This window comes from Copadichromis virginalis, linkage group LG10 (genome assembly GCF_057382275.1).
Source record: "Copadichromis virginalis isolate Kocher_CV1m ecotype Utaka linkage group LG10, C_Virginalis_male_GT1.1, whole genome shotgun sequence".
In the NCBI taxonomy this organism is placed as follows: domain Eukaryota; kingdom Metazoa; phylum Chordata; class Actinopteri; order Cichliformes; family Cichlidae; genus Copadichromis; species Copadichromis virginalis.
In genome coordinates this window covers 30,281,628-30,291,462 of record NC_140627.1, presented here as the reverse complement: position 1 = coordinate 30,291,462, position 9,835 = coordinate 30,281,628, and the positions used below count along the sequence as shown (strand labels likewise).

At 41.5% G+C, this 9,835-nt stretch overlaps 1 protein-coding gene across 1 annotated transcript; it reads right to left on the bottom strand.

The window, feature by feature from the left end:
- Window positions 1-7,291: 7,291 nt before the first annotated feature.
- Window positions 7,292-8,863, bottom strand: LOC146700774 (uncharacterized). The gene is made up of 3 exons (XM_085471013.1): window positions 8,691-8,863; window positions 8,264-8,546; window positions 7,292-8,136 (listed from the first exon to the last, which is right to left on the bottom strand). The coding sequence occupies exons 1-3, from the start codon at window positions 8,780-8,782 to the stop codon at window positions 7,465-7,467; spliced, it is 1,047 nt and encodes a 348-aa protein (XP_085327139.1). The 5' UTR covers window positions 8,783-8,863; the 3' UTR covers window positions 7,292-7,464.
- Window positions 8,864-9,835: the final 972 nt, after the last annotated feature.

The following is a 9,835-nucleotide window of genomic DNA, read 5'->3' as shown; positions in this document are numbered from 1 at the left end:
ACAATGCAGAGGAAGATGAGCTGACTGACAGCACATGTGTTGGTTAGTTTCATGTTTCCATGTTCTGCCCACTGCACATGTTCAAAGACATGCACTGGTTGGGTTAACTGTCATAGGCGTGAATGGTTGTCTGTCTCAGTGCAGTAACTATCTGATGAACGCCTATAACAGCTGTTCACCCAAACCTATAATCCTCACAGTAGTTGTAAAGACAATTAACTAACCACAGGACTTTTACAAAGTTTTTATTACTTTTTGCTTGTTTAGGTCAATTGATTTTTAAGTGACAGTTCACAACAGCAGTTATCCCAAGGTTCGCTATATTGCAGGGTAAGATTCATGCCATATTAAAGAGTGAACCTCAACAATCTCACTTGGGAGAAAGAACTCCCGTTAAATCCTGCAGTATCAGGATGTCTAAAAGTCAAGGATACGTGACAAAGCACAGACTAACGGCTGGAGAATGCACAAAGTCTATGACATGCAATAGTGGCATGTAAACATGACAGGAGTGCACGGTGTGCCGCTTAAAAGAAAAGCGTCAAAAGAATTCTTTTAAATATCTCCCTCACTGACAGTTGCCAGATGTTAACAAGGACAAAGTCAGCTACAGGTTGTTCCCTGCAGGTACCCAGATGACTCACCTGTTTATCTACAATCAGTTCCTTTTCCATTTGATGCTCAGGTACATTTTCTTTGGCTTCGACCTGCCGAGCATTCACCCGGGGGCCTGGTGAAGCTGGCTGTTTGACTCGCAGCTCATTCCACAGTTGCTGCAGTAAAACTCCTGTCAAAACTTGTCGATCTGATTCTGCAATGCTGCCTGCAGTCCTCTCTCTGAGGAGTTAAAATAGCTCTAGACGAACAGCTGTAGAGATAGATAGAAGACCTCTGAGGATTGTGAATACATTTGAAAATATTTCTTCCTGCATCCTGAGCTATTTCTTCTAATGATTATACTGAACACTCGATGTAGTATTTGTCTCAGCAAGCTGCTTTTTGTAAGCTCATCCTAATTCAGTTCTTCGCTGCAGGAAAATCAATACTTTTACATATGCGTTGACAGTACTGGTAGATATTAATACGCTGTTTATGTGAGAGGTATTAGATTCGTAAATAAGCTATATAGACGTGTTTGAGCTAACGATACCCGTTATCTCTGTCTGCGGGTTTAGGTTTTGTTGAGCCGGCTAACTCCAAGAAATCCTAGCGAGGTTGAGCTTCCTTCATACCCCTCTGGCCAGCATGCCGATTATTTTTCAGCATTAAGCTGCATCATTAGCTCATTTTGAGATAATGATATTAGCTATATGAGCGATATCATTGGCTCGTTTTGCGCTAATGATATTAGCTATATCAGTGTTTCCCAACCTTTTGGAGCCACAGCACATATTTCACATTAGAAAAATCACACGGCACACCACCAAACAAAAATGTCACAAATAGCAGATTGATCATTTTTCCCTGCACACCAAGTATAGCGGAATTAGCTCGGTTTGTCCCTAGTATACCTTTTTTACTTTTTTTACTACTTTTTCTTTTCAAATATTTATCTATTAGTGATGGGTCGTTCGCGAACGAAATGGCTCTTAGAGCCGGTTCTTTGACGTGAACGACGCGAGCCGGCTCCTTATCGCGAGCCGTCACGTGGTTTTTTTTGTGTTTTTTTTTTTCTTTCTCTCAGCCTCTCTCTCGCACTTTTTTTCCGCTTCACTCTGCAAGCGAGCCTTGTGCTTTACGCTGGGCAGAGGGGGGGAGGGGCGGTAGTTACACTCAGTAGCACAGGAACAGAGCCAGAGAGAGAGAAAGAGAGGCAGGGACAACAACATTAGAAAGGTATAGTAATCATCCACAACTATTTTCGGTTGCAGATGATAAAGGATTCAGAAAGTTTATTCATGCAGGTCCATATGACAGAGAATATGCATGTTCTTTTTGTTTTCATATTATAATTTATATTTAATTGTGTTGTGGTTTGCAGTGTTTTGTGTTGTTTTCACTTTAAATTTGTAAAAGAAAAAAGCTGAAAATTTAAATAGTTAAAACTTGAAATGTGAATAGTTGATTTTTGTATTATGTGATTTATTTATTACATTTTATGTGGAGTGAATAAATAAAAGTATATTTACGGTGGCCCCTAGAGACAAAGCACATACAAACTTCAAATCACGTACGAACTCTGAAGCATGTACAAACTCCAAAACACGTAAAAACTCCAAAACACGTAAAAACTCCAAAACACGTAAAAACACGTACAAACTCCGAAGCACGTAAAAACTCAGAAGCATATAAAAACTCAGAAGCACATAAAAACTCAAAACACGTACAAAAGACAACAGAAGTGCTCCAGGATGCTGGGCGCAGTGTTGAGCCTTTGTTATCTTGTGGCTACACAAGCCAGCAAGTACCAACGACCGGATTTGGTGTGTGGTAGTAACAGGTAAATGAACTTTTTTTTAAATTATTTGAATATATATGAGTGCCTGTGTATAAATACACAAACAATACACACATGCTTTCAATTGTGTAATTTAAGTGATCTAGTAGCTCTGCTTTGGAAGTTCAGTTCATGCTAGAAATGTGTTTTGGAGTTTGTACGTGTTTTGTCTCTAGGGGCCACCGCATATATTTATATATAAACATATATAAATAAAACCACTTTTTTTACGTTAGTAATTCCTTTTGTGCATAATTTTATATTATTGTTAATAATAAATTAATTAAAGCAACAAAACAACCTGAAGAGCCGGTTCGGAGCCGAAAGAGCCGGCTCTTTTTAGTGAGCCGAACCGAAAGAGCCGGATCTGTAAAAAGAGCCGGAAATCCCATCACTATTATCTATCGTAATGCGCTGCGTTGTCTCACTCACAGCATGCCTATGTAATTTCTTCTTCGTCTTTTTCTGTTTTACTCGCTGTTGGCAACCCATTTAATTAGAGTAAGCAGTTGCACTGCCCTCTAGTGGAAGAGGGTGTAATTGTTCTGCCGTTACTCACGCCAGTCGCTTTGGAGCACCAATCAAGTGAAAACAGATAATCTGGAATACCTGAGCATTTCTCACGACACACCTATGTGCCGCGGCACAGTGGTTCGGAAACACTGAGCTATGATATATGAGCTACATCATTAGCTTATTTTGAAGTTGAAGGCAGTGGCACTTCTCCAAAAAGTTGGGACAACAAAATGCTGGAAATATCCGTAGTACTGAAAAAAACAGCTGGAGGAACAGTCTGCAACTAATTAGGTTGGCTGGCAACGTGTCAGTAATTTGACTGGGTATAAAAAGAGCATCTTAGAGAGCTAATGAACTAATATTCTCACCAAACAGTAAAATATTTCAGTATCATTTGATGTGTTTCCTGTGTTTTGTTCTGAATAAAATTTGGGTTTACAAGATTTCCAACCTACTGCATTCAGTTTCTGATTGTCTTTTATGCCAGTGGTCAAGTTGGTGGTAGCTCAGCACAGGCCAAAGTGGTGGACCTGTTTGAATATTTGCAGTCCAATTTATTCTTGTCAGTCTACTTTTTGTTCTTTACTATTTTAGTTGATGCCTCAAACTACTTGCAACACAGTGCTGTATGTTGCACATCTGCCTGTGCCGCTGTACTTGCTCGTGTATGATAAACATCTTTCCCACTGTGTAACGCAGACGTTGCACCTGTTCAAGAACTTCCCTTGTCTTCATTAATGCAGTGAGAGAGGTGACCTTAAGTAACTTAGCAGATTTTAATCACCATTAACTGAAAGCTTCTGTGTGGGTGTGCACATTTTTTGACTTGTGAATCAAGCAGCTGGATGAGTAACCTCTGGTGATAGATAAGGACAGGCTGGCTAGACAGAGATAACTTCCCGCCTCGCGTGTTTCACCAAAACGTGCCCAGGTCAACCCTCTGTGGGGAAGCTTCCTTGCCATCCAGACCCTGAGCCTGAGCCGGCTGGTCTGACTGGAGCATTATATATGGTCTTGTCTTGGTCAGTCATCTCCTTTTGCCTTTTATTTTATTGTGTTTGTTCATGTTTTAACATGTGGGAATATTTTCAGCTCTGTTAAAGTGTTCTTCCAAGAAAAGATATTGTCTAACCAGGAAGATAGTCTGGATGCCATCAGCCTCCAGCACCACTGTGAGGAATCTCGAAGTCATTTTTGACCACGATATGTCCTTCAGCGCACACATTAAACAGTTATCTAAGACTGCCTCTTAGGAAGATCGCTGTCCCTGGTCCACTCCTTTGCTGCGTCTTTCTATACAAATCAATAAAATAACTCTTATTTAAATATTGGTTCCTCTCAATTAATTCATATTGTTTCATCAGTAACTAATTTTGTAGGGATGCTTGTAGTGGATTTACTGTATGAAAATTACATAATCATAAACCTCTAAAAAAAACTTTGTTGTGAAGCTGAAGTTCTGAGATTTCTCCAGCTGTGTGTTTTGTGAAAAATATATTTGTGGTCTGGAATGTTTTGGTTGTGGTTGCAAAAACAGCATAACTTCATGTCCGATCTTAAAACAAACAAGATGTATCTTTAAGTGATAAGTCGTCTGGTATCTTTTCATCAGCAGTCATTAAAGATCTCTGCGCTGCAAAATGTGCACCTCTTGGAACTATTAAAGTAAGGTGAGGCTGTTGTACGGCAATGACTGACTTGTTTCAACAAAAGCCAGGAAAAAAGTCACTTGACATTTCTTGGAACGTCAGCCATATGCAAGGCCGTCTTTACTTGGAACATGCACAGAATCCTCTTCATAATCTTTTGAAGAGCCTTTTGAAAGGCCACATGACCCGCTTCAGCATCATCTGTCAGGCAGCTGTCGCGTATAGGCGTTACTATAACTGCATGCATTTATGGCAGTGCTGCAGACAAAAGCAGCACACTGTGCCATGCCCAGATAACATGTGAGAGGATGGAAAAGGAAAACGAGCCAGCGGATCTGTCAAAACAACCCACAATGCCCGCAGACTGTGAGTTGTCACTTAGATATGCAGGGATCAGCTGTATTGTTCACCTGGCTTCCATGGTTTGGTGAGGACCTGCTTTGACAAGCTCACAAGTATATTTTGAATTATGGTGTAAAAACAACTTGTCCCTGTGGCCGCACAGTGAGATATTTATGGCAGTCCTTACCGACCCTGGCTGCAGTTTAACTGCACAGTCACGACGGGCGAGTCAGACAAAGGCTCACGTGATTACTTGTTGCACTAGTTGTTATTTTGAGTTTTACCTTTAGACAAAATAACCCTTTTCTGGTCACTCTCCTTTATTTTTTCTTATGCACCCATGACTGAGATGTAGGAAAGCACAATACAAAATTTGGAAACATGTGATCACAGAGGTGTACTTATCAGATTGTATGAAAACGATAATCACAGCAACAAAACAACATGAGCGATCTACAGTAAGCTGAGCTGAATCGGGAAATTGTGCCGTCTATCAAATATGTGTTTCGGCCCGAGCTTACATTAACAGGCCAGTGAGTGGAAACCTAAATCATAAATGCAACTTTAAAGACGTCATTCACTTTGAAATTTCTCACTACCAAACATGGCTGGTGTTGTGCTATGAATCTGATTTGTCCTGTAATGAATTTCTTCTAAATTACTTTATATTTATAGGGATGTAGCACATTAACTTTGTGCTCACTCTTCATTTTGCACACATGTGTGTTACGATCCAATGTTGTCAGTGTTTTGTGTTAGGCGTGACTGTTATGTGTTTCCTGTTTTACTTTGAAGGTCTGTCTTATCTCAGTGTGTTCAGGTTACGCTTCCTTGTCTCGTCAGTTCTGATTTGCCCCAGCCGTGTTTCCCTCCTGTTGTCCATTCCCTGATTGCTCCCTCTATGTATTTAAGCCCTGTGTTTCGGTTTGTCATGGGTTGTGATCACTGTGGTGTTGGTATCTTAGTTTTGTAAATAGCTGTAAATAGATTTGTAAAGTAGCAATTGAGTATTTTTTCAACCTTGTATATATTGTTCACTGCAGCAGCCAGTGTGGTGGGCCAATGTTTTTGTTGCGTTCAGGACACGCCTAGACCTAGAACGTAACATGTGCATCATATTTTATTTTATTTTATTAAAATTGTCCCAGATAATGAGAAACATCCGTGCCCTCACTTGTGTCCAAGCTTTTGGCTTTCTCAGCTATTCTGCTGTAGATTTGCTGCTGTGACCCAATTTGGGCCATTTGACATCTGACTCTGTATATGGTATATCGTATGTATACAGAGAAACACGTGGTTGGCTTAATGACTTCAAGGTGTCCGGTTTCTGTTGCTCCAAACAACCCGAATCATCACCCCTCCACCGCTGTGGAGGTTTTCACCAAATGTGTTGCTGTGTTTTATGGCCAAACATCTCCACTTTAGTCTCACATATCCCAAGGACATTGTTCCAGAAGTGGTTTGTTAAGATGTAGCTTTGCAAACCTAAGCCATGCTGAGCCAGGAAGAGGCTTTCTCCCAGAAACCCTTCCAAACAACAACATGAAATTTTAACAGCTAACATGTTACCTGAGGCTTTTTTTTTTCTTGTCTTTTCTTTTTATAACTTTTTTGACTTTGGGGTTAATTTTCTGGGACAAGACACACCCGAATCCACAATCTGGGACAGTGAAACACAACCTAATTATAATTTAAATGGGTGGTCACCCTGTTAGACTATGTCTGTGTTGCAAGAGCGATTGTGCAGAAACGGTGCAGCAAAACAAATTTGTGACTGAAAAATTACAGGATGTAGTTCCTGTTCTTCGGGTAGAACTGTGAACCCTCCTAAGAGGATTCCCCATTAACTGCATCAGCCAGAGGGAAAACTGTTAAGCCAACCTCTGCATCGTGTTGTTCATCTGCAAATGCATTTTTCTTAAGTTTATCTACCTCTGGAAATCTGTCTGGAGATATACCATATTGTTGCATGGCGTAGCGGCCAGCATACCTGCCTTAAACACAAAGGGTTCTGGGTTCAATCCAAAGTGGAACCACAATAACCTGGACACTGAAGCATTGATAGACAAACTGCTCAAAGTTGTCTGCAGATACAAAAAGGAGCCTGTGTTTCACATATATAATGATTACAGTTTTTCTCGATTGCTAAAACACATTTCTTGAAACTACGCCTCATATCCTCACAACAGTAAACACAAATCCATAACATCTCACTCAATTTCCCAAACATCCTATTTCCAGGTCAAAATGAAGCTCTACACCCAAAACTATTCACTCCTGCTGAAAAACCAAACTTTGCCCACAGACATCAAACACAAGCCCTCAAAAACACACACAATACAACAGAGTTTTGCACACTGGTACAATTAATTCAAAACAATAGTTCCAAAACAAATAGGTTGCTTATGGTTCTCCCCTTCAAAACCCTTGTCACATGATAAACACAAAAGACGCAACCAATGTATGTACAGTGGCACATTGTCATTCATGTACTATACAGTACAACACACACCAGAAACATTATCCCACCTCAGCATCTTGTCTTTGGTCTGGGTCAGGCCAGAGAATCTCATCCACATCACAGGCTATATTGGCCCCAGCCAGGCAGCGGGGGTAAAATCCTCTTGCATGCCTGATCCACCCCTGGCATGCATCTACTGATATGTCTAGGCAGGCCTCTTCCATGGCCTGAAGGAGGTGAACACGGACATAAGGTTCTCGGTCATACACTTTCCACCGCCATGCCGAAAATAACTCCTCTATCGGGTTTAGAAAGGGAGAGTATGCAGGCAGAAAGATATTAGAAAACCTTGGGTTATTGGTAAACCAGTCACGAACCAGAGCAGCGCGATGGAAGCTGACGTTATCCCACACAACAACGTAGTGAGGCTGTTCTGGCTGTGCTGGTTCCCTGTAGTCCAGCTGGAACATATGTTGTCTTAAACCATCAAGAAAAGCAAGGAGAAGCATAGTGTTATAGGGTCCTAGTACGGCATGGCGGTGGAGTACCCCTCGTTGGCTGATGGCTGCGCACATAGTGACATTCCCCCCACGCTGACCAGGGACATTTACAATAGCCCGATGGCCAATTATGTTCCTCCCCCTTTTCCTTCTTTTGGTCAGGTTAAAACCTGCCTCATCCACAAAGATTATTTCATGGGGAACAGGCCGTCCTTCAATCTCAAAGATTCTCTGCAAAACACATAACACAGTAGAGTCAATCGGTACCCTGAACCACAGTTCAAGAGTGCTGAAATGGCAGCATAAACTGCCATGCTGTGATGGTACACAATACTTTATACAGTATCAAAACTCATACCTGAACATATTCCACACGTTGGTTTTTCACTCTGTCAGAGTTTCGTTCGAAAGGGACTCGGTATGCCTGTTTCATCCGGAATTGATTCTTTCGGAGGATGCGGTCAATTGTGGAGAGGCTGATGGCATTTATGCCTCGAAAAAGATGATCATCCTCAATCACTCTCCTTTGAATCTCTTGCAGGCGGATTACATTATTTGCAATTACCATGTTTACAAGTTCCCTCTCTTGCTCCTCCGACAAAAGCCTTAACCTGCCTCCACCAGGTGGTCGTCTCTGTGTCCTACAAAAATAGAAGCACTCATTACTGTAACTGTCACACATTCATTTTACAGGCAAATAATGGAAACATACTGAAACTCAAGACACATAAGTTCAGTAACTTAAACATTACTGTACAAAGCAGTCTTACTGCAAGTACACCTACCTGTTTTCCTCCCTGAAGGTTCTGATGATGGAGGCAACAGTGAAGCGACTCAAATTTGGTTGTACTCGTTGCCCAGCCTCCCTCATAGTCATCCCATGGACAAGGACATGGTCAACTAAAGTGGCTCGAATTTCATCCGAGACTGACTGTCTTCTTGCCCTTGCTTATCCCCTTCCTTGTCGCCGTCGTTCTCCACCTCCACCTCCTTCACCACGTCCTCCTCCTCCTCCACCTCTCCCTCCTCCTCCACCACCTTCCTGTTGTCCTAGACCACCTCCTCCTCTTCCTCCACCACGTCCTCCTCCTTCACCACGTCCTCTTTCTCCACCACGTCCTCTTCCTTTGCATCTCTTTGGATCCATTGTTTCAAACCTGAATGAGCTGACTTTGGCCCTTTTATCTATCCATCGCAGGTTCTGATTGGTGTGTGCTAAATTTTGACTCCTAGTGTTTCCACCTGGTTAATTGTGTGCTAATTGAGCTCAAGCTATGCTGACTTAAGTTAACATTATTGCATGCTAGTACTTTCTAAATGACTACATGGTGTAAGCACTGTAAAATGTAGGGATTTGTGTGTAGAGTTTTGCAGTAACAGTTCACCAAATTTGAGTCATGTGTCAAAGCAGGGAATAGTGTTTATAGTTCAGGGAAATGGGTGAGCTTTTTGAACAATAGCGTTACGGTTTTGAAATTTTAGTTTAGAGGCCTGGTTATAGTGTTTAAGCAATCGAGAAAAACTGTAATATAATATTATGACCACAACGAGGCACGACCTCCACTGGTTCATTGGACTGCTTTCGATAGATACTGAATACTGCATGAACACTCTGACCCATTTATCTACCATCATTTTGGCCCAAACTCCCTCAAATCCTTGTGCATGTCCATTTTTCCTGCTGTGCGAGGGAGTCAGGCAAGAGACTTTAGTCTGTGGTGGCCGCTTGGCCCTCAACATTCACACATATTTCTGTTCTGAGAAGTGTAAGGAAAACATGTCACCTGAAAACAGATCTCCGACAGGGCAGATGCATATCACTTCAGACTGTTGAAATGTTCGTTTCTACAAAAACACAACAACCTTTCATCAAACATTTTTTTGCTGCTCCTGGTCTGTAGTTATCTGCCTTGCAGGAAAATAAAAACAA

What these genes read in the sequence shown, in the direction of transcription:
- LOC146700774 (XM_085471013.1), bottom strand. Translation starts at nt 8,782, where the DNA reads ATGACTATGAGGGAGGCTGGGCAACGAGTACAACCAAATTTGAGTCGC. An exon ending in ACCTTCAGGGAGGAAAACAG is followed by an intron (nt 8,547 to 8,690) that starts GTAGGTGTACTT and finishes CTATTTTTGTAG; the next exon opens with GACACAGAGACGACCACCTG. An exon ending in AACGTGTGGAATATGTTCAG is followed by an intron (nt 8,137 to 8,263) that starts GTATGAGTTTTG and finishes TGTGTTTTGCAG; the next exon opens with AGAATCTTTGAGATTGAAGG.